Source organism: Nerophis ophidion, linkage group LG15 (genome assembly GCF_033978795.1).
Source record: "Nerophis ophidion isolate RoL-2023_Sa linkage group LG15, RoL_Noph_v1.0, whole genome shotgun sequence".
NCBI classification, from domain to species: Eukaryota; Metazoa; Chordata; class Actinopteri; order Syngnathiformes; family Syngnathidae; genus Nerophis; species Nerophis ophidion.
The window spans coordinates 9,460,234-9,485,449 of NC_084625.1; the positions used below are offsets into that span (position 1 = coordinate 9,460,234).

General features: G+C 39.0%; 1 protein-coding gene across 1 annotated transcript in view; it reads left to right on the forward strand.

The window, feature by feature from the left end:
- Window positions 1–10,947: 10,947 nt before the first annotated feature.
- Window positions 10,948–25,216, forward strand: part of pou6f2 (POU class 6 homeobox 2) — a 251,573-nt gene continuing 237,304 nt past the window's right edge. Inside the window, exon 1 of the mRNA XM_061921483.1 lies at window positions 10,948–11,081. Coding sequence (XP_061777467.1) covers window positions 11,073–11,081 — 9 coding nt within the window. The 5' untranslated portion in view covers window positions 10,948–11,072. The remainder of the gene's footprint in view (window positions 11,082–25,216) is intronic.

Genomic DNA, 25,216 nt, shown 5'->3' on the forward strand with positions numbered 1-25,216 from the left:
TGACTAGTTTAGCTGCAGTTGAACAACCGTTGACTTCTTCTTTGGAGTAAGTCGATTCAGTCTGCCGCCATTCGGTATTTGATCTATTCAGTATCATTGTATTATCATTATAAAATATATATTTTATTTCCTATTGTTGGAAATAGGGCTGGCCGATATATCGACATATGCGATATATCGCGGGTTTGTCTCTGTGCGATATAGTAAATGACTGTCGTAATATTGAAGTATACGTTCTCACGCAGTTGCTTTTAGCTGCTGGCATTACACTACAAGCTATTCCACTCCTTGTGTCTCCTTCTCACAGACAGCGAGCGCACCTTCTTACATACGTCACACACTGTCACATCATACATCACATACGTATACGCCCTCGCCCAGCAGTGAGGTAGCAGCATGGCTAACGTTAGCTGTGATGCTAGCGGGGTGTTGCGAGGGATAATACGAGAGAAAGAAGGTGCGAATCTGGTTACAAATGAAGGATGAAATTAATTAATTCCCGTCTGGCGGTGGTTTGGCTTCAAGCGGGAATATGTCGAATAGACAACTTTAATTTGTCAAGTGTGGGGCACAAGCGTTGCTACCAAGAGTAGCATAAATGCTAATATGTAGCATTGTTTCAAAAGTCACCTGCTAATAACTATAATAAATACAGTTTTGGTAAATTGACTTAGTTGTGATTTCCCTCTCTGCATGAAAGTTTAAAAGTAGCATATATTAATGCAGTATGAACAAGAAGGTTTTAATGTAGACACATAGAATCATCATACTGCTGTGATTATATGTATCAAGTGTTCATTCAAGGCTAAGGCAAAATACCGAGATATATATCGTATATCGCGATATGGGCTAAAAATATCGCAATATTAAAAAAAGGCCATATCGCCCAGCCCTAGTTGGAATACCAGTAGTGAACACACATTTTTATAATTTTATGATTGCTCTTTTACTTAAAGGATAAATTCAATCGTAATAATTTTTGCAATTGCAATGCTGTAAATTTAAGGGACGTTAGTTCTTCTATTTTCCTTGGAAGAAGAATTAATAACAATTGGTCCGGCATCTTAAGAAACATATTACAGTATTTGAGTGCTATGATGATTTTTGCCTTCTCTGACTTATAATGTTATTAAAATGTTGAATAGTGTTATTTTATTTTTTCAAAGGCCAAAGGGTGAAATTATAAGGTTCATGCATTTCGGTGGTAGGTGGCGCACAGCTATGGAAGCCCACAGGGTTTAGAGTATTTTTTTAACAGTGGGGAATCGGGGACATCACTGATTGACAGATTTACTAATGTGGGCATTTCTAGTGTGCAGCCTGCAGAGCTCCTACCCCTCTGCTTCACAGACTGTGAGACTGTTTTACAGGTAGCTGCTGCTGCCTGGAGCTTGTGTGTTATTCATTCTCGTCTAATGCACTCCCACTTGTTCTGATCATGTCTATAAAATAAACACGTCGGTGTTCATTTGTATTTAGATTATTACACGGGACTTATTACTGTTTTGGCGAGATGGACCAGTAAGAAATTGGATTAGCCGCTAATCTGATGTAAAAAAACGGCGACATTGCGACTTGGTTTGAGGAAACACGAGACGATAACATAATATACAGGATATAAAGTACTATTTCCATCTTATCTTTGCATACGCACAAAAAAAACGACTGACATAAATGCTGGTAAAATCAGCTTTTTGATGCAATTCAGGAGTCTATCGGTCGGTGAGTGTGCAATTAAGTGTTTTCCTATATGTATTTAGTAAATTTATTTTCGACCTGTGCTGCAACGAACGATTATTTTGATAGTCGATTTGTCAACAATTATCTCAATGAGTAGTTGGATAATAAAGCGTGCACATTTAATGGTTTTAATTTTTCCATCAGCTTAGAAATGCAGCTTAAGTTAATATAGGGACATGCTTACTAACAACAGAGATGATTAATTCATTCATAAATATTTATACTGTAACCGTGCTGCTCATTCAGCTGTTACAAAAATGTAAATGACTAATAAAATGTCCATTTAAAAGGAAAGGCAAACCTTGTTTATGTATTAAAAACAGTTAAAATAGCACCAACAAAAACAAACAAAACACAAAATCTGACTTTCTCAAAAAGAAAAGCATTTTGTGATGTTTAAAAAGCCGAACACTGGTATATATACACAAATCTTGGCAGTTTTAGCACTCTCTGACTCAATGTATAGAATTGTATATTTGATTATTTCTTCAAATGTTAGCTATTCAATAGATTGTATGTTTAATCTTATGATACCTCTGCATTGGTGCCTGTGTGTGATGTGCGCGGTTTGGGTTTTTTAAACGTAGTTTGGTTACGTTTAGTGCTTATAATAAAAACTAATACTTGGTTAATATTCCACTCACGAAATATAAATGGAGTAATGTTGGCCGTTTTTGGATGCTTATTTATTGGGTTTTATGGGCGGAATAGAGGACCTCCCTTTGACGCCGTGTAATTACGAGTTAGAATGCATAACAAAAATAATACATCCATCATGTCTTTCATAATGATTGTGAACAATAGGCTAAATTACTAAAAAGGGCATTTCCCCTGTCATATTGGTAATTGTTACATTACTATTGGAACCTAACATTAGCATAGTGCAGAGATGCACGGCCAGGAGAGGCAAAACCTTACTTGTCGTAAAAAAAAGGAATATAATATATAAATATTACTATTTGTCGATTAAACAGTGTTATTTTCTGTATGATTACAAGTGTTAAAAAATCTCTTAAGTTAAAAAAATAAAAATAAATAAAAATCTAAATTTGAATATTTCCTGATAATATTCAGGGGCGAAACCAGATATGAGGCTGACGAAAAGCTTTCCTTACCTTGATTTTGTTACCCAGCCCTCCTAAGCAATAACAAAAAACGTACTAATATAAAAGTTTATGTAGCCTTTTCACACAGCTAAAATATAAACATTGCCCACCACATAGGTCAGATACTTCAGAATGACTCACTCCTGCTTCTTGAGGTAAGAAGTGGTTACAAAACAGGAAGCTGCTACGTTTCTGATAGTCTTCCAAGTAACGCAATTGACTGCAGAGGTGTTAATACTGTGAAATTTTTAAAAAAGCAATCACCGCAAAAGAAAAACTCTTACATCGCCTAAGTGCTCTGCAAGACAGTTAAATGGACTGTACATATATATATTCTTCTATATATTTATATGTATAGCCATGCAATCAAGTGATCAAGGTTGACAGGACCATTAACTTGTCTACCTGCAAACACCCTAGCTATTGTGATGACAATAATAATAATAACGAAAAACGGTGGAAATAAAGAGAGAAAAAGCAAAAAGGGGATCATATGCATGACTGACCTGGATGCCACGTAAGGACTGGTAATTGCACCCCGCGAGGCATCAAGGTGTGCGCAGACGCCTGAACGCATCGCAGCATCCCGCTCCATGGCTCAACCTTGAGGAGGAAGTGAGAACACAAACACAGTTCATTTAGTGTCAACACACAAAGCAGGCAGCAATCTAACGAGCATCTGCATCACACCTATGACCACATGTCATTATCTCAACACACACACACCTCCCTCTCATTCACCACAGTTTTAGATGCTTTACTTCAACAAGGCAACACTTAAGATGAGTGAAGTGTTTTGATAAAATGTGGAAAAATAAAGAAAAAAGTAGTCCTGCCTATTTCCGTGTTTGAAATCTCATTTGACAGCGTTTTCAATATTTACAACCGAGACGTATTACAACCGTAAATCACTATAATTGGGAACTATATTTAAGCGCTGCGAAAACACAAAATGGCCTAAAAAGTGCTAATTTTGGTGGTATGCTATTAGAGAGATTTAGCGCGGTGTGGAAGAGGGTGAACTTCAAGAGAAACATTTATAATAAGCCACTTTATATAGAGTTGGAACTTTAAGAGTTTAATTTATGAACTTACTAATGCACACACTTTATTCATTGACGTCAATTTATATTTTATTTTGAAATATGTTTTGTGTCATTTCAATTAGGAAGATGAAGGCCGCCATTACCAGCCTGTCTTGTTCATTGTTTTGTTTTTTTATGGAGCAACAAACATACATTTATAATGCACACAAAAGTCAACATGCCAGGCATGTTGCAAAATCCATCGGGAAGAAACTAAAGGCCATCCTCAAGCTCAAGGACTGTGAAGACCTGAAGCCCTGGGTGCTAAGTATAATTAACCACCTCTACTGGGCAGCAGCGTCTACACCGCCTGGAGAGGGGGAACTTCTGGTTGCCAAGTGGAAGTCTGTGGAGCGACACATTCAGAACATCCACATGGACCATAGCGACCTCTTCCCAATTTGTGCTCATGGACAACTGCACGGTAGAAGTATGAAAAAGAAATGGCTCAAACCAAGTAAGTAGGCAAATAAGTTGCCCGAAAACAGTGAGGGAATAGCAGTATTTTCCTGCACATCTTTTGAAAGTGCCCTGCGATGAGGTGACGACTTGTCCAGGGTGTACACCGCCTTCCGGCCGATTGTAGTAGTGATAAGCACCAGCGCCCCCCGCGACCCCAAAGGGAATAAGCGGTAGAAAATGGACAAAAGTCAAGGCACTTTCAACATAACCTACAATCAGCAGAACATGTCAAGGAAAGAAAACAAATGCAAATACAGATAGAGTATTACATTTTAATAAATGATAATAATAAAATATGAAAAGACAAAAAGGTCTACCTAAATCACTTTAAGTGTTTTAACATATATATATATACATCCATCCATCCATCCATTTTTCTACCGCTTATTCCCTTTCGGGGTCGCGGGGGGCGGTGGCGCCTATCTCAGCTACAATCGGGGGAAAGGCAGGGTACACCCTGGACAAGTCGCCACCTCATCGCAGGGCCAACACAGATGGACAGACAACATTCACACTCACATTCACACACTAGGGCCAATTTAGTGTTGCCAATCAACCTATCCCCAGGTGCATGTCTTTGGAAGTGGGAGGAAGCCGGAGTACCCGGAGGGAACCCACGCATTCACAGGGAGAACATGCAAACTCCACACAGAAAGATCCCGAGCCTGGATTTGAACCCAGGACTGCAGGACCTTCATATTGTGAGTCAGGCGCACTAACCCCTCTTCCACCGTGAAGCTATATATATATATATATATATATATATATACACACATATATATACACATATATATATATATATGTATATATGTGTGTATATATATATATGTATATATATATATATGTATATATATATATATGTATATATATATATATATATATATATATATATATATATATATATGGGGCTGTATAGCTCGGTTGGTAGAGTGGCTATGCTCGCAACTTGAGAGTTCCAGGTTCGATCCCCGCTTCCGCCATCCTAGTCACTGCCGTTGTGTGAATTGATACCATGAATTGATTAACGTGGACCCCGGCTTAAACAAGTTGAACAACTTATTCGGGTGTTACCATTTAGTGGTCAATTGTATGGAATATGTACTGAACTGTGCAATCTACTAATAAAAGTATCAATCAATCAAAGTGTCCTTGGGTAAGACACTTTATCCACACTGCTTTAAATGTAACTTAGATATTGGGTTTCACTATGTAAAAGCGCTTTGAGTCACTAAAGAAAAGCGCTATATAAATATAATTCACTTCACACATATCGATTTGAGGGATTTTGTACTCTTAATCAGTGGTCCCCAACCTTTTTGTATCCGCAGATACAACGCTTAATAATTTGTCCCGCGGCCCGGGGGGGTTCCTTTTTTTTTTTTCTTCTTTGTCATGAAAAAGGGACGTTTTTGTAATGAAAAGGGGAGGTTTTTGTGGTTGGTGCACTACTTGTAAGTGTATATTGTGTTTTTTATGTTGATTAAATAAAAATAAAAAAAATATATATTTTTTTTAATAAAACATTATTCTGCAGCCCGGTGGTTGGGGACCACTGCTCTTAATCATCCTCCAAGATTTGATTGCTAATTGTAAACTATTAAGCCAATTAGAAAATGCAGGCCTTACTTTCATAAAGCGACATTATGTAGAAACATATTTGCCTGGAGCATAATAATGTTGACAAACATTTCTATGTTACAGCCGTTTATAAAAAATACCAAATGTGAACTCTTATATAGGGAATGGGGACACTGTCTTGTTCATTGTTGTGTGCAACTGAGCACAAATTACATAACTTTGCTTCCGTTTTTCCTTAACATTGGTTAAACGCAACTTTTACGGTGGTGTTACACATTTAAAATCATACTTCCAGCGTTAGAACGTAATGTTTACAGAAACCAAGGGGCTTAAAAAAATCACTTTGTTTGACCACCCACCTGTCGCCGTCGTCCAGCGGCCATTTTTGTTCATATTTCACCGCTTACCTGCCGAGGTGCACTATGGGTACCCGGAAATCGTTCGTGACGTAAATGTGGCTGTCACTCCACGATGCACGGACATGAGTCAGCAATTAGTGGTCAAATGTCGGCGTTATAATTCATTTTTTAATGGCGTGGCTCTTCAGTCAAGACAGGTAAACCTTTACATATATTATACATTGTATTTTAAAGACATTAGAAAAATAAACAATATTTATTCCTAAAGTATTTCTGGTCGAGCTAGCCTAAATACATGGAACTGAACGACACTTGCTGCTTTTTAAATTGCAACGGCATTTATTATTTCATTAGATGTTTTGATAGTATTTGACACATAATTTTTAATATTATACTTGCCAACCTTGAGAATTATGGAGTTTGGGCCGGTGTTAAGGGGGAGGAGTATATTTACACCTAGAATTCACTAAAAGTCAAGTATTTCTTTCATATATATATATGATACCCTTGAATTTCAGTGAATTCTAGCTATATATATATATATACATATATATATATCTCCATCCATCTTCTTCCACTTATCCGAGGTCAGGTCGTGGGGGCAGCAGCCTAAGCAGGGAAGTCCAGACTTCCCTCTCCCCAGCCACTTCATCTAGCTCTTCCTGGGGGATCCCGAGGCGTTCACAGGCCAGCCAGGAGACATAGTCTTCCCAACGTGTCCTGGGTCTTCCCTGTGGCCTCCTACCGGTTGGACGTGCCCTAAACACCTCCCTAGAGAGGCGTTCGGGTGGCATCTTGACAAGATGCCCGAACCACCTCATCTGGAGGAGCAGCGGCTTTACTTTGAGCTCCTCCCGGATGACGGAGCTTCTCACTCTATCTCTAATGGAGAGCCCCGCCACACGATGGAGGAAACTAATTTTGGCCGCTTGTACCCGTGATCTTATCCATGACCTAAAGCAGGGGTCGGGAACCTTTTTGGCTGAGAGAGCCGTGAAAGCCAAATATTTCAAAATGTATTTATGTGAGAGCCATATAATCTTTTTTTTAAACACTGAATACAACTAAATGCGTGCATTTTTAAGACCAACATTTTTACAGTATAATAAGTCTCTTATTCTTTTTAAAAATGGTTAAAAAAAAAAAAGGTAAATGGTTGTACTTGTATAGCGCTTTTCTATCCCTTTTTAAGGAGCCCAAAGTGCTTTGACAGTATTTCCACATTCACACATTCACTCACATTCACACACTGATGGCGGGAGCTGCCATGCAAGGCGCTCACCAGGGCCCATCAGGAGCAAGGGTGAAGTGTCTTGCCCAAGGACACAACGGACGTGACTAGGATGGTAGAAGGTGGGGATTGAACCAGCAACCCTCGAATTGCTGGGACAGCCATTCTACCAACTTCGCCACGCCGTCCCCTAGAGAGGCGTTCGGGTGGCATCCTGACAAGATGTGTGTATATATATATATGTATATATATATATATATATATATATATATATGTATGTATATATATATTTTTATATATATGTATATGTATATATATATGTATATGTATATATATATATATATATATATATATATATATATATATATATATATATATATATATATACACACACACACACACACACGTGCATTTTCTACCGCTTGTCCCGTTTGGGGTCGTGGGGGGTCACTGGAGCCTATCTCAGCTGCATTCTGGAAGGCAAGTTGCACCCTGGACAAGTCGCCACCTCATCGCAGGGCAAACACAAATAGACGGACAACATTTAACCTCACATTCACACACTAGGGCCATTTTTAGTGTTGCCAATCAAGCTATCCACAGGTGCATGTCTTTTGGAGGTGGGAGGAAGCCAGAGTACCCGGATGGAACCCACGCAGTCACGGGGAGAACATGCAAACTCCACACAGAAAGATCTCGAGCCCGGGATTGAACCCAGGACTATTCAGGACCTTCGTATTGTGAGGCAGATGCACTAATCCCTCTCCTACCGTGCTGCCCTATATATGCATGTGTAAATAAATGAACACTGAAATTCAAGAAGTATTTATTTTACTTATATATATATATATATATATATATATATATATATATATATGTGTGTAAAATAAGTACGAGAATTTGTGATATATATATATATTAATATATATATACATATTTATCTATATATATAAATAAATATTATATATATATAAATAAATATTATATATATATATATATATATATATATACACACACATAATATGGAGCCAGATGAGATGGTTCGGGCATCTGGTCCGGATGTCACCCGAACGCCTCCCTAGGGAGGTGTTTAGGGCACGTCCAACAGGTAGAAGGCCACGGGGGAGACCCAGGACACGTTGGGAAGACTATGTCTCCCGGCTGGCCTGGGAATGCCTCGGGATCACCCGGGAAGAGATAGACAAAGTGGCTGGGGAGAGGGAAGTCTGGGTTTCCTGCTTAGGCAGCTGCCCCCGCGACCTGACCTCGGATAAATGGAAGAAGATGGATGGATGGATATATAAAAATAAAATAAATACTTGAATTTCAGTGTTCATTTATATACTCATATACACACACGTAACACTCTACTAATTGTTGTATTTGTTCCTTTGAAGGAGCATAGGTATGGGCAGAATCGGTGAAATTTATTTGCAGGAAAGGAGTGAGTATACGATTGAATTATCCATCCTCCTATTCTCTGTCACTATCTTTCTAACCATGCTTAACACCCTCTCTGATGACTTGCAAGCGTACTTCTTACTCGTCGTCGTCATGACTGTCTTTTCTTCGTTCTTCTGCTTTGTCTCCTTGTTGTGTGTGCAGTTGGCCACTCTCCAAAAGCTGTAGATGTTATAACGGGACTGGGCCGGCACACTGTTTGTATGGAGAAAAAGCGGACGCGATTAAAGGCTGTCGTCAGTCAGGTCTGCATGGACCTGCAGGGGCTGTGCCTGGTTGTCTGGCTGGAAATCGGGAGAAATTCGGGAGAATGGTTGTCCTTGGAGATTTTCGGGAGAGACACTGAAATTCGGGAGTCTCCCGGAAAATTCTGGAGGGTTGGCAAGTATGATGTAAGTAAATGAAAGTGATCGAATATTGCCTACATCAAAATTTACACCAACATTGTAGTGTTTTTTTTCATCTGCATATCAAACATAATAGTTTACTTTATGCTAGTCATAATTTGCGGTTATATTCACAACTATTGGCAAAAACTTGTTTTCGTTGAAAATATCATTACTGACTGAGGACAAATGAGATTTGTTTTCTGCAGACAAAAATTGATTTTTAAAATGTAATTCTGTTGGGAAGAAATCTATGAAAATGCTAACTAATTAACTTTCTCAAATATTAACAGTGAATTGTGAGTTGTGAAGTGAGTTATATTTATATAGCGCTTTTCTCAAGTGACTCAAAGCGCTTTACATAGTGAAACCCAATATCTAAGTTACATTTAAACCAGTGTGGGTGGCACTGGGAGCAGGTGGGTAAAGTGTCTTGCCCAAGGACACAACGGCAGTAACTAGGACGGCACAAGCGGGAATCGAACCTGCAACCCTCAAGTTGCTGACTCGGCCACTCTACCAACCGAGCTAAGCCGCCGTAATATTACACTTGATTTTAATTGTATTCAATTATTATGTCTAAGCTAGTCACAGTTTAGGATAAACTTGCTCAAATTAAATGAAAGCATGTGTTATTCACAAATATTAATATCAAGGCTTAGGTCAGGCTGGAATGGAAAAATAAATACTAATCCAATATTGGATGCTGCAAAAGAAAGGACTCATAAAAACTGTGAAAAAATAAATGTACCTTATTTTTCTGCAGTTTTTTTCATAGTTTGGCCGGGGGTGGGACTTATACTCAGGAGCGACTTATGTGTGAAATTATTAACACATTACCGTAAAATATCAAATAATATTATTTGGCTCATTCACGTAAAAGACTAGACGTATAAGATTTCATGGGATTTAGCGATTAGGAGTGACAGATTGTTTGGTAAACGTATAGAATGTTCTATATGTTATAGTTATTTGAATGACTCTTACCATAATATGTTACGTTAACATAGCAGGCACCTTCTCAGTTGGTTATTTATGCGTCATATAACGTACACTTATTCAGCCTGTTGTTCACTATTCTTTATTTATTTTAAATTGCCTTTCAAATGTCTATTCTTGGTGTTGGGTTTTAGCAAAAAAATTTCCCCCAAAAATGCGACCTATACTCCAGTGTGACTTATATATGTTTTTTCCTTCTTTATTATGCATTTTTGGCAGGTGCGACTTATACTCCTAAAAATACGGTACATACAATTATGCAGAGCTAAAATGAATAACATATACATTTCTTAAATAAGCTGTCAATAAAACTAAAGTGCAAATGAAAATACAGCTTCACCAATGTATTTATATTTTTTGCGCTGAAGAAATTTCTCTGACCTTAGCTCCAGACTTCTTCTCTTTCTTTGAGATTGCCTTTACTGCCACAAGTGGTGGAAAAATGTCTTACAACTAAGTACCGCTGAGAAACGGATATTTTGTGACGGCCCTTTAGGGGGAGCTCACGCCCCGACAATGGGCCTTACCCCCAATGGTTAAGGAACACTGATGCACTGTATGCTGATTCCAGAACTTTGAATGCTTCCTGCAGGGCACGACGTTGCCTCTCCAGGTGCTTCCTCATGGCACTGACAACTGACAGCTGCCTTCCAGTGTCCACATGAATGCCAAAGGTAAGATAGGCTGCTTCTTTATTGAGATTGTCTCACACTCATCCATCCTCAGGAGAATCCCAATGCACTGATACCAAGACGGGAATTTCCCCCCCTCTTTACAATCTACTTAGCAATGATTTATTGATTGAGGTTTCCACCCTCAGAGAGAATTACCGATCCTTTTTGGGAAATCAGATTTTCACACCTTTCGCAAGCGTGCATGTTGCATAGCGGTCCCGGGAGATGGTTTTTGAGTGGCAGTGCAGTGTGACTCTCTGTAGTGTCACTCCTGCGCCCAGTCTAAGCCATCCCTTTTACATTATGCATTGCTTGATAAATGTCGTGTCCAGACCTGTTTTTTTTTTTAGTCTAGTTAGCCCACATTCATAAACGCTCACTCAAAGGTGTGAGAATTTTGTAGCAAAATATATAAATTAAAAATAAACCCTTGACTCATAAGAGGAGTCAGATCAGGATGCTGAAAGCTTTGATGCTCCAGAATGTCAGCGCCATCGATCGATCTGGTGGAAGTAAAGAAAAAAAAAACCATGGACACACCTGACCAATCAGAAGCTGCTCTCTGTTCCGGTCCGTGTGGGGTTGCGTTCTTTACAAGCTTCAAAGAGCTCCTTTAATACACTGCTTTGATAGTGCCGGCCTGCACTGACCCGCCAATCATACACCGGGGAGCATTTTAGCTTTAGCCTGGTAGCTGTTGATCGGTTTAACGACTTCGATGGGGAAAAAAGATCAATTGCAGTTATTCAAAAATGGCTTCCGTCAGAGTATCTGACAAGACACGTCTGCATTTTACAGAATCAGAATTAGAATTACTTTAATAATCCCCGAGGGGAAATTAAGATTTTAAGCACAATCCCATTCAAGATCAGACAAACATTACAGGGAGACAGAACAGGATGGCTGACGGGTCTGCCAACTTCTGGCGCCCCTTACAAAAATGGTGAGAAACAGGTAAACGCTGAGGAGGGATGAGAAAAAAACGGACTGAGGAGACTGAGGCCAAGGAAAAACTATCTCATAGCCATAACACACATAAGTGTAAGAGGGAAACATTAAAGAACACAAAGGATATTAAAGACATTAAAAGAGCAGAGCTGATTCAACCAACTCAAGCAGTGACACTTCTACACACAGCCGCAAAAGATTAAAAAAAAAAAATAATCAACCAATAATATACATTATTATTATACATTATTACTAATATTCATTGCATAGACAGGCAACCAAACAAAAACATAATTTCAACACCCACACACACACTGGTGGCTTTTGCGGTGTTCCACGCCATTGTTTGCTGCGTTGTGGAGTGCATGGCCAGAGACAGGAGCAGACCCAATAAAGCAACCAAGAGAGCCGACCACACCAACTCTCGGCCAGTGTCCACAAAGAGGAACGTCCAAAATCTCCAAAAAAAACAGACCAACGTTTGCAAAATTCAGGTTTTGGTAGAAAACTAGTCTTTCAGTCACTCTTTCTGATAGATGGCAAATGATCAGACTTCACACTGTCAACAACTCTTGATTTTTGCGTGAATCAGTGGAGTAAAACTAGACTTACAATCAGCAACTTTAGTTATGATTACGTTTGTTCCTCATTTAGGTGCGGTTTTCCGTACAGGATGAAAGAAAAGAAAAGCAGGCAATGAAACATGACACTGACTTCATATTGGTGGAAAAAAAAGCTAGTTCCGTTTGTTTGTAAAGGGAGCTCATTAAATGGTAAGCAAACACTGCCACTAGGGGGCCAACTGATGTGGAGACAAAGGATGGGGACCTATATTGGTTCTTTTATAAGTGCAGACTAAAGTCCGTTGGTACTACTGGCTACCGATTCACGTAAAAAATCAAACGGTCCCATATTTTCATATTTTCAAACGGTCCCATATTTATGTGTGACGTCACATCTGGTTGCGGTATCGCTACCGACTCAAGCACTTGGCCGGTAACCAATCAGTCCGGTCAGACTGGCTCTTGATAATGTTAAAACTTTCCATGCCAACAAAGCAAGAAGAAGGCGAGCAGAAGTATAGTAAGGCTCCAATCTTCAAACTGTATTAGCTATAGACATGCTATTGTTTAGCATTAGCAATTTTACATGGTCATTTTAACACCTCTAAATTTGGTAATAAAAACTACATCTAAGGTGCACGTTGCAAACACTTGGCGTTACTTAAGGTTTAAATACTTTGTAGGGCTCAACAAAAGAAAAAGTCAATCTAATGGCAAAAACTACTTTCTGACTAAAGCAACGCTACTGGTATCTAATGTTTTGGAATTGCAATTGCATGCAGAGTCTAGAATATAATACAGCACAGTAGGTGTGCTGAAAAATTATTATTCACATCATAATTTAATAAATACATAAATAATGAAAAGTACAACTAAGATGCACATTACAATCAAACGTTTGGGGCCTGATTTACTAAGATCCAAGCATCACGTGGTAAACAGCGTGTGCAATCTTTAAAATAGCATATCGTGGGCGTGTTGTATGCGATTTACTAAGACTGCATGTGCAATTGAAAAGTGGTGCAGTCTGCCTTATAATAATGAGGATATTGCATTTACTGTGTGGCGCATTCAAGCTCCTACCTGTGGCGTTGCGAGACATCTACCACTTATTATGGGCATCCAGAAGCAACGCAGTGCATCTACAAACCCCGTTTCCATATGAGTTGGGAAAATGTGTTAGATGTAAATATAAATGGAATACAATGATATGCAAATCATTTTCAACCCATATTCAGTTGAATATGCTACAAAGACAACATATTTGATGTCCAAACTGATAAACGATTTTTTTTTTGCAAATAATCATTAACTTTAGAATTTGATACCAGCAACACGTGACAAAGAAGTTGGGAAAGGTTGCACTAACTACTGATAAAGTTGAGGAATGCTCATCAAACACTTATTTGGAACATCCCACAGGCGTGCAGGCTAATTGGGAACAGGTGGGTGCCATGATTGGGTATAAAAGCAGCTTCCATAAAATGCTAAGTAATTCACAAACAAGGATGGGGCGAGGGTCACCAATTTGTAAGCAAATTGTCGGAACGGTTTTAGAACAACATTTGTCAAAGAGCTATTGCAAAGAATTTTGGGATTTTACCATCTACGGGCCGTTAAATCATCAAAAGGTTCAGAGAATCTGGATAAATCACTGATTTGAGCGACGGTATTACGGACCTTTGATCCCTCAGGCGGTATTGCATCAAAAACAGACATCAGTGTGTAAAGGATATCACCACATGGGCTCAGGAACACTTCATAAAACCACTGTCAGTAACTACAGTTGGTCATTACATCTGTAAGTGAAAGTTAAAACTCTACTATGCAAAGCGAAAGCCATTTATCAACAACACACAGGAACGCCGCCGGCTTGGCTGGGCCCGAGCTCATCTAAGATGGACTGATGCAAAGTAGAAAAGTGTACTGTGGTCTGACGAGTCCACATTTCAAATTATATCTGGAAACTGTGGACGTAGTGTCCTCCGGAACAAAGAGGAAAATAACCATCCGGATTGTTATAGGCGCAAAGTTTAAAAGCCAGCATCTGTGATGGTATGGGGGTGTATTAATGCCCAAGGCATGGGTAACTTACACATCTGTGAAGGCACCATTAATGCTGAATGGTCCATACGGGTTTTGGAGCAACATACCTGGGGATAGGTTGATTGGCAACACTAAATTGGCCCTAGTGTGTGAATGTGAGTGTGAATATTGTCTGTCTATCTGTGTTGGCCCTGCGATGAGGTGGCGACTTGTCCAGGGTGTACACCGTCTTCCGCCCGATTGTAGCTGAGATAGGCGCCAGCGCCCCCCACCACCCCAAAGGGAATAAGCAGTAGTAAATGGATTGATGGATAGATGGATGTTGTCATCCAAGCAACGTCATCATGGACGCCACTGCTTATTTCAGCAAAACAATACCAAGCCACGTGTTACAACAGCGTTACTTCGTAGTAAAAGAGTGCGGGTACTTTCCTGGCCCGCCTGCAGTCCAGACCTGTCTCCCGTCGAAAATGTGTGGTGCATTATGAAGCGTAAAATACAACAGCGGAGACCCCGGACTGTTGAATGACTGAAGCTCTACATAAAACAAGAATGGGAAAGAATTCCACTTTCAAAGCTTCAACAATTAGTTTCCTCAGTTCCCAAACGTTTATTGAGTGTTGTTAAAAGAAAATGTGATTTAACACAGTGGTGAACATGGCCTTTCCCAACTACTTTGGCACATGTTGCAGCCATGAAATTCCAACTTAATTATTATTTGCACAAAAAAAAAAAGTTTATGAGTTTGAACATCAAACATCTTGTCTTTGTAGTGCATTCAATTGAATATGTTTTTTTTTTATTATTTTTTTTTTTATACTGCTGAAGGTGTGCTCATTGGAGAGGGGCTGCACTTACTTAAGAGGCAAAAAATGCATACTTGAATAAGTTTTTTTCATATTAAAAATATTTTAGTTTGTTTATATATATATATATATATATGTATATATATTATATATATATATCAGTAGATAAAAACAAATGTAATTTAAAAAAATACCATAACGCATTAATTGAATTTGTTTTAATCAGCCACTTAAATCATGCAGTAGCTATAAAGTTGTTAAATTATGTTTTTTATTATTTTTTATTTTTATTTTATTTTAGCCAAGTACCATGTGACTTGTTAAATGGGTGGACTAGCAAAGTAACATTTTCATTGTACGGCAAACTGTCTGTTTAACTGTGCATATCAATTCAAGTCAAATCAACTTTATTTATATAGCATATTTAAAATTTACCACAGGGGTAGCCAAAGTGCTGTACAATGAGCGGTTAAAAACGAGAACCGAGCAAACACAACACAAACAGAACACGATAAAAAATAAATAAATAAAACTTAAAAACATAGACAATGACAATAAACAATCTTGAATCTTGAATAAATAGACGGTATGTCTAACATTTTTTATTTCGAAACATCCAAAATGTTGACACACACACGTAGGACGGAGGATTCTTGTCTGTCCATCGTTAGTCTGCAGCGCGAGTACTGACCCTGCAGCCGTGTGTGGAGCTGTCAGTTTGCACATCCTACTGACACGTGCTAAATAAAACGCTAAATAGTGCTCCCAAAATGGTGATGAGAATTGATGAATCACATTGAGTGTGTTAAATAATTATACCTGCATCTTCTCCTCCCAGTACTGTGGGCGTTTTGATGATCGGTATATATTTTGCATATTATGAAAACAAAGACGCTAAATGGATTGCACACCTTATTCTGCTTACTTAAAGGAGCCATATGTAATAATTTCATGTCAAGTCATCATTAAATGGCCCTTATATGTTAAAAGGCTCTTCTCGATCACCTCTATAACAGTCGTTCAGCTGTGATACGTTCATTTCAAAATTAGATTTACAGCCCTAAAATCTTGTTTATGTTTTCATTTCGGTGTCCCGCCCTCCACCGTTTGACCAATGAGAAAGTCAGTGAGTGTGTTACCTTGATAGGTAAATCAAATATTAACGTTTTCTGATTACTTGTAATAAATGGAAATTGACTTTTGGTATGTAAACTATATTGTCCAATACAGTCTATGAGCTTGTCTAACAAAGCTAGTATGTACAACGAATGCTTAGTGTGTTGGTGCTTAGCTCTTAGTGTAATGCTTAGTATGCTAGCCCGGTCAATGACACATCAACATATAGGCTAACGGGGGAAATATATGCCCGTTAGCCTGTGTGTCGATGTGTATTAGAACTGACAGGGCAAAATATATTTTCGACAAATAAAACCTACGTGGATAGGGGTAGTGTCAGTGCCTATTTTGTTCTCAATATGCTGACACGCTGAGGAAATGGGTTCTAACATTAGCACGGCTGTCATCATGACAACGTGAAATGTATCGAGACAGCCAAATCACATGATAAAAGAATTCCACATTTTTGTAGCCTACAGGCATACCTTGGTAAAATGTCTCCTCTTTAGTTTTGGTTGTACATTAGGCTGCTATGCATGCTCTACTTATTTTCACTAGTATAACCATTACTGGTGTTGGGTGTAGTTTGTTTTAGTCTTTGTTTTCTGATAGTACTGACAATAACCGTATGCTTGCCATTTGTTGTGATATTATACACAGGCATGACATATTTCTTCCTGAAAATGGAATAATTTCAGTGTAAAATGTGTTCGTTAGAGATTTGTTATTGACAAAACCCTTGTCTATTCAGTTGTTATGATCCCAGCACCTCAACCCCGAGTAAGAGGCAGTGGAAGTTTGAAGTTCCTTGGAGTAGCCCAGTCGATCGAGATGGATTCGGCTGAGTATCTGGCAACGTCAGTCAGGGAAAGAGGGAGGTAACTACATAAGTTTGACCGTGATTACATTATCATTTCTGGCCACATTATCACGTATGGCTTCTTTAACAATCAACTTTGCACACGTATAGTAGATCAGTTTTGCGTGCGATGTCAGGTTGGCATATGTTTTGTTACACGCAAACCTTGAGTAAAAGAGGCCTTTGGTGTGTAATAAATACACTACTTACAGTTTAAATACTTTGTAGGGCTCAACAACAACAAAAAGACAGGATCATTTATCCTAATGGCAAATACTACTTACTGCCTAATGCAACACACCTTGGAATTGCAACTGCATTCAAAGTCTACTATATAATACAGCACAGTAGGGGTATGAATTTACTCACATCTGATTCAAAATTTAAAAAAAATCGCAAAAAAAATGAAATAAATAAAAATGTATGTATATATAAAGTGTATATACACATACACACACATACATGAATATGTATACTCGAGGTTTATGTGGTTTATCCGTTATACAGTGCTCAAAACCCCGGGGTACAGTGGAATATACGTTAGGTCAGGAAAAAACACAGAAGATTGTAAATGAGATACAGAAAAGCAAAGCTTAGTGTTAAATGAACTAAAAAAATGATTTCCTATTGAACAGTTAACAAGCGTCAGCACATTTGAACACACAAAAATACCGAAGGTTTGCACTTATATTGATTTCCATGTACCGGGAATCAGTACTGTACTGATTCAAATGTGAACGGCACCCATCCTTAGTGAAGACACATGCATTCTATGTTCCACTCAGGGTTAGTTACACGTTAGGATTTTGATGGGGATCGAAACTAAAAGGTAACTTGGCGTGTGTGTGCTGAGTGCGCACACATTTTTTTCCCCTGTCTCCTTTCTTGTACCTCTTCTTCTGCAAACTAAATGAGATACAATGTGTGTGTATTTGTCAGGATAGAAAACACAGGGTGCATTCATGTTATGTCCTTGAACATAACTTACTGCACTTACAGTTCACTTTGTCCAAAGGTGGGAAAATATTCCTCCAACAAAGGTAAACGCAAAAATAGGTGAAACCGCTAAATCCTACCATGGACACCGATGGGTTAAGCAGACTCTCATTCAAAGCGTGCTTTCAATCGTGGTTGACTTATTTTCACACTTTTCAAACCCTTCCTCTTCCCTCCCGTAGTGTTACACACACTAGGACGAGCCCTGGAAAGACCACAAGCTATTAGCGTTGGGATCTGATGGCGTTAACCACAAACTATCTGCAGGGTGGCTATGCTTTTTCTTGTTTTTGCTAAATGTGGTCATAATGCGTCATTTAATAGTTGATAGGAACGTTGGCATGGGAACTGAATGTGGAATTTATTTGGCAATGACCGAATTCCGCCTGTCCTACCAGGCACCGATTGACGTAAAATCCAACGGTGCCATGTTACAGCACTTGGGTCGCGCCTGACGTCACATCCAGTTGCAGACTCTGATAGGTCGAACTCAGGATGTGCCAATAAACGGTATTGATAATAACCGCAGTAAAACTACCGACAGTTAGTATTACTGTTTAGTAGGGGTGTAACGGTACGTGTATTTGTATTGAACCGTTTCAGTACGGGGGTTTCGGTTCGGTGCGGAGGTGTATCGAACAAGTTTTCAGACGGACATATTAAGTAGCGTAAACAATACTCAAAATGCCGGACATTTGAGGCATTTAAGAAACTCTGCCCTGAAATCCCCGCAAAAGAGGACATGTCCGGTGAAAAAAGGACGTATGGTCAGTCTATCCACCCCGATCGCTGCTAGCACCGGACATGTCCTCTTTTGCTAGCATGCAAATTATCTATAGCAGGGGTGTCAAAAGTCTTCCCCGGAAGCCATTTGCGGCCCACAGCTAATGTTTTAAAGGCCCACGGCACATTCTAAAAATACTATTAAAATAAACAAAAACATAACAAAAGTGAAATAAAAAAGCTTGAAGGTTAAATGTAATTTAGTTGCAATGTTGACTAATGAAACAAAGCTGGTTTTTTTTCTTTCAAACTGTCATTGCTCAAAACATAATATTGAATCAAAATCAATGTTATTATGAATTTTTGACCTATCCAAGTTTCCCATTACTTCACATCAAATATTCCAAAAAGAAAAATATTTTTGGTGGAAGATTTTGCAAATTTGGTAAATAAATAACCCCAAAAATTATATTTTGTTGTTTTCTTACTGTTCCGAAAATGAACCGAACTGTGACCTCTAAACCGAGGTACGTACCGAACCGAAATTTTAGTTTACCGTTACACCCCTACTGTTTAGATAAAATTGATGGAAAAACTGTGATTGATAACTGCACTTTGATAAACTCACAGACTGGCGCAAGCTCACATGCTAACATGAAAACAAGAGACATTATCGTCTTTCCCCAATAAGAAACAACTTGTGCTCCAGAGGGTCGTAAAGGCCGTCCAGATGATCATTGGATGCCCCCTCCCCTCCTTGGCTGACCTGTACAGCTCCCGCTGTCTCAGGAAAGCACAGAGCATCCTGAAAGACCCATCCCACCCCGGGCACAGCCACCTAGAACTGCTACCCTCAGGCAGACGCCATAGGGTGCTAAAAGCGGGCACAAATAGACTAAAAAACAGTTTTTACCCAAGAGCCACAGGAGCATTAAACAGACACTGAGTGAGCACAATGTGTCCATCATGTCCTCATGTGTCATGTCTTTTTTTTTTTTTTTCAGACTATAACGTGGAATAATGTAGGGTTGGGCGATATATCGATACAAACGATATATCGCGGGTTTGTCTCTGTGCGATATTGAAAATGACTATATCGTAATATTCGAGTTTACGTTCTCACGCAGTTGCTTTTAGCTGCGAGCATTACACTGCAGGTCTTTCCCACTCCTTCTCGTCTCTCCTTCTCACAGAGACGTAAAACAAGCCCGCCTTCTTACATACGTCACATACTGTCGCGCATGTAGCGTCATACGCTCTCGCCGAGTAGACAGGTAGCAGCATGGCTTACGTTAGCTGAGGCAGGTGGCGCAAGCAGAGCTGAGCGGAGCGAGTTGAGTGACATTACAAGAGAGAGAAGGTGCGAAACTGATCACAAATGGAGGAAGAGCAATTAATGCCCAAAAAACAGCTGGTGGTCCATCACCTGGCGGTGGTTTGGCTTCAAGCGGGAAGATATTCAGCAGACAACAGCAATATGCAAAGTGTCCAGCAGAATTTGTTCTTTCATTTAAAAAGTCACCCGCGAGAGTAGGAAGAGTATTTGTAATAAATACAGTTTTGGTTAATTGACTTAGTTGGGATTATATGAATCATGTGTTCATTCAAGGCTAAGAAAAAATATCGAGATATATATGGTATATCACGATATGGCATAAAAATATCGCAATATTAATAAGAGCCAATATCACCCAGCCCTAAAATAATGCTATATGTGTATATGTATATATATGAATATGTATGGATATATGGATGTGTGTGGATATATATACATATATAAAGATACATATCTTCTATTCTATCGTTTTTTTCCCCGTTTTTTTTTAGTATTTATATTACCAAATTATTGTGTATGCACCTTAGGGGATCTGCTCCAATTTCGTTGTTCTTTGAACCTGTTCACTGTAATAATGACAATAAAACTCTATTCTTTTCTATTCTAAAATATTCAATTGTACACAATTAACCTACAAGCGATCACAGAATGATCGATCGAAGAAATACAAGGCAAAGGTGGTGTTACGGTGCGTTCAAAACCGCTAAAGAGTAGGATGACCAAAGCGTAGAACAGCCACCAAAAATATATAATAATAGATGTTATTTGCGACGCACTTTTCATTATTATTTCGTTATTATAAGCACTAACACAGACAAACTATTTAGGGTGGCGACGTGATCACTTCCATGTGTGCCTATGTTTACATCATTGAGTGGTCTGCTGCTTCCTCGATTCCCTGCTCCCTGTAAGTTTATTGTAGATCATAAATCATGCCTCGTACCTGAAAAATATATGGCTGTGGACATAATCCGCTAAATTGGAAGCTGGAACTGGTGAGAGCCACAAAAAAACGCTTATCCCCACTACTTATGAGACATTCTTCATCTAAATTGGAATATATGAACATCCTAGCAGTCTGCATTTTAATGACAGCAGACATTGCACAGTAAGTGATGTTTTATTATGTTTGTTGCCTCTCAGAAAGTCTGCAGTGAGTCATAATCAGTACTGAAGAAAAAAAAAAAAGTAATTAAGTTGCGTTTTTGAAAAAAAGGCACCACGTATGCTTAAAATGATCATAATATGTTAATATTAAATGTTATTATAAATGTTACTACATTAAATGTATACTTACATCATGTATATAAAACCACAGGCAGAATTGAACGACTCCTGTACAAACGTGCGGTTAAGTTGTGGATTTTTCTTTGCTAACGGCTAAATTCTTGAATTGATTCTGCAAGTAAATCAAACAATGTGCCAAAATGATCTCTTTTAAGAAGCTGTTCAAACTCAAAATGTTTACAAAGTACAAAAAAGAACAATTTTGACCCTTGTTAAAAAAGGAGAACATTTTACATATTTCATAAAGGATGAACAAAGACATTAGGGGTGTCCAAAAAATTAGATTTTTGAATTAATAGCAATTTTTGCTTTTAACGATTCTTAATTGATAAAATAAAATAACTTATTATTTTTTTTTTTTTATCTCTCCTGTCTAAACACTCTGGCATACTCATATTGTGGATGTAGATGCCCATATATGCTGCACAGATTTATTTTGGAAAGGAGATACATGGCCACTTCTATTGTTGCCTTATTTGTATGTAAAATCTTATTGGACCAAACCTGATTATTGATAGTATAAAAATGTATCAGAGCTGTTTGTGTTTTTTATGGAGGAATGTAGTTAAACACCCAATGTTATTAAATTAATGTTGATTTTGAATCAAAAATCGTTTGGAATCGAGAATCAATTCTGAATTGAATCAGAAGCTCTAAGAATCGAACTGGTGCCCAAAGATTCACAGCCCTAAAAGACATCAATGACTTTTCTGTTTTGTTTTATCAGCTGTTTTACTGCCATGTTGGAAACAATTAAGGCACGTAACTAAACATTTACGAAATCTTTGTGCTTTAAATAACTAATCCTACAACGTATATATCTGCGGCTTATAGTCAGGTACAGCTCATATAAGAAAAAAATATAGTTTTTTTCAAAAATGTAGGGGGTGCGACTTATAAATACGGTAGTATTTATGAACACACACAAAAGTACCGAAAATTTTTACTAATGTCGATTCCCCAGGTAACGGGAATTAGTACCGTATCGGTTCAAATGTAAAAGGTACTTACAGTATCCCGAATAAAGACGATTACCATATTTTCTGGACCATAGGGTGCATCGGATTATAAGGCGCACTGAGAGTTTTCTACTGTACTGCGTTATCCCAAAGGACATTTCTTTGAGAGTGTAAACGAATAAACATCCAATTTAGTGTCAAACATGAATTGATGCAGAACCAAGATGCTGAGGGATGTGTGGACCCGCGCCGCAAACACCGCCGACATCATCCCATCCCGTAGCCTCCTAGGCCAGAGGAAGATTAGAGCCCTGATCTCATTCCCAGCACTTGTTTGGAGTCTGTCAGGAAGAGAAATGCCGGCATTAGGGAGGTAGCGGCACGCTCCTGATATGATGAAATAAGGAGGAAAGGGGAAAGGAAAAAAAAAGATGGAGGGATGGACCGAGAAGACCCCCACTCTTCTCCAAAGTGTCACTCGCTTGTTTATTCTATTTTTCATCATAGCTGCCGGGGCAAAGATTCCCATTTTCTCTGACTGTAGACCCCCAACACGCGCACAAAAAAAAAGAGAAGCACTGCTCTCGTTTTTATAGGTGTTGCAAACTCTCGTGCCCCCGTGAAAATGACATTGTGATATTTCAGCTCCCGACCCACCTCCCCCCCACGCCGCTGCTCCCTGCTGTCCCTCTCAGCCTTCAAGCACTCAACAGACTGTGAAGAATAAATAATAAAAAAGCTATTGATTATTTTGATGACTGCAAGATTCAATTAGGTATTAATTTTGCCCTCCAGTGGGCCTATCAAGGCGAGGGGGTGCGGGGGGGTGGGGTAGGAAAAGAGTGGCGCGTTGATGGCCCACATTTTATTTTTAAGTGCACTCCAAAAAATCAAATAAAAACAACCCATGATGACTAGTTATTGTTACCAGACATGCAAGTATTGACCAAACGCGACAGCTTAAACCTCCTCTATTGATTACCATTTTCATAGATTATCATGTGTCACATCAAAGGTGGGCCGGATCCTGTGACAAGCGCATTAAAGAGCCTCCCGCCCCCCCCGGGGAGGCCCACATCGACCACCCTGATACAAGTGGCTGATGCATGGAGGGCGAAATAAGACTGGCCTTTTTTTTTTGTTTCGTTTAAATATTATTTCCGCGCGTGCATGCAGTGGTCACCTGCCCTTTGCGCAGACATATTTAGGTTACTCCTAAATAAGGAAAGAGGACCGCGGCCCCGCTGCTCCTCGTCTGCGTCTCAGAGCCTGAGGTGGGGTGAACACTGTCTGAGGAGCTCTCGGGTGGGGAGACACAAGGGGGAAGAGACAGATAGAGTGAGGGTGGGCTGGGATTTTTGTGTGTGTGTGAGGAAGGAAGGGAGGGGAGGAGGAGGAGGAGGAGGAGGAGGCGACATCCCCGCTGCTCGTCTTTCGGAAGCGACCTCAGCGTGAAACCTGTGCTGGCCATTCAGACCTACTCCAGGGTTCAGGAGGCTGTGTGAGTCCTGAGCAGGTTTCAATCGCCGGTCTCTCAGTTCAGGAGGGATGTTTTACCCCCCGGTCTGACTCTTACTGACTTCAGGGACACTCTGAAAATTTTGCTTTTTTGTGTGTGTGTGTGTGTGTTTGTGTGTTTGCAGTGGAGCTTAAATTCGGTAAGGCGACATTTTGACTTGAACACCAAACTTGATCTGTATAAAAGTGTCATGGACGTGTGTGCTACTTTCTTAACTTGCATGTTTGGAACAATTCTCGGGCTTTGTTTTTTGGGGGGATAAGTATTCATGTTTGTCTAGGACAGTGGTTCTCAAATGGGGGTACGCGTACCCCTGGGGGTACTTGAAGGTATGCCAAGGGGTACGTGAGATTTTTTTTAAATATTCTAAAAATAGCAACAATTCAAAAATCCTTTATAAATATATTTATTAAATAATACTTCAACAAAATATGAACATAAGTTCATAAACTGTGAAAAGAAATGCAACAATTCAGTGTTGACAGCAAAAATTTTTGTAGACATGTTCCTTAAATATTGATGTTAAGGACTTCTTTTTTTGTCAAGAAATGTTTAGAATTAAGTTCATGAATCCAGATGGATCTCTTTTACAATCCCCAAAGAGGGCACTTTAATGATTACTTCTGTGTGTAGAAAACTTTTTTTATAATTGAATCACTTGTTTATTTTTCAACAAGTTTTTAGTTATTTTTATATCTTTTTTTCCAAATAGTTCAAGAAAGACCACTACAAATGAGTAATATTTTGCACTGTTATACAATTTAATAAATCAGAAACTGATGACATAGTGCTGTATTTTACTTCTTTACCTCTTTTTTTTTTTCAACCAAAAATGCTTTGCTCTGATTAGGGAGTACTTGAATTAAAAAAATGTTCACAGGGGGTACATCAATGAAAAAAGGTTGAGAACCACTGCTCTAGGACAGCTCTTTTCTCAATTATTTTCTGTAACACTCCCCCTTTGGGACATTTCTTTT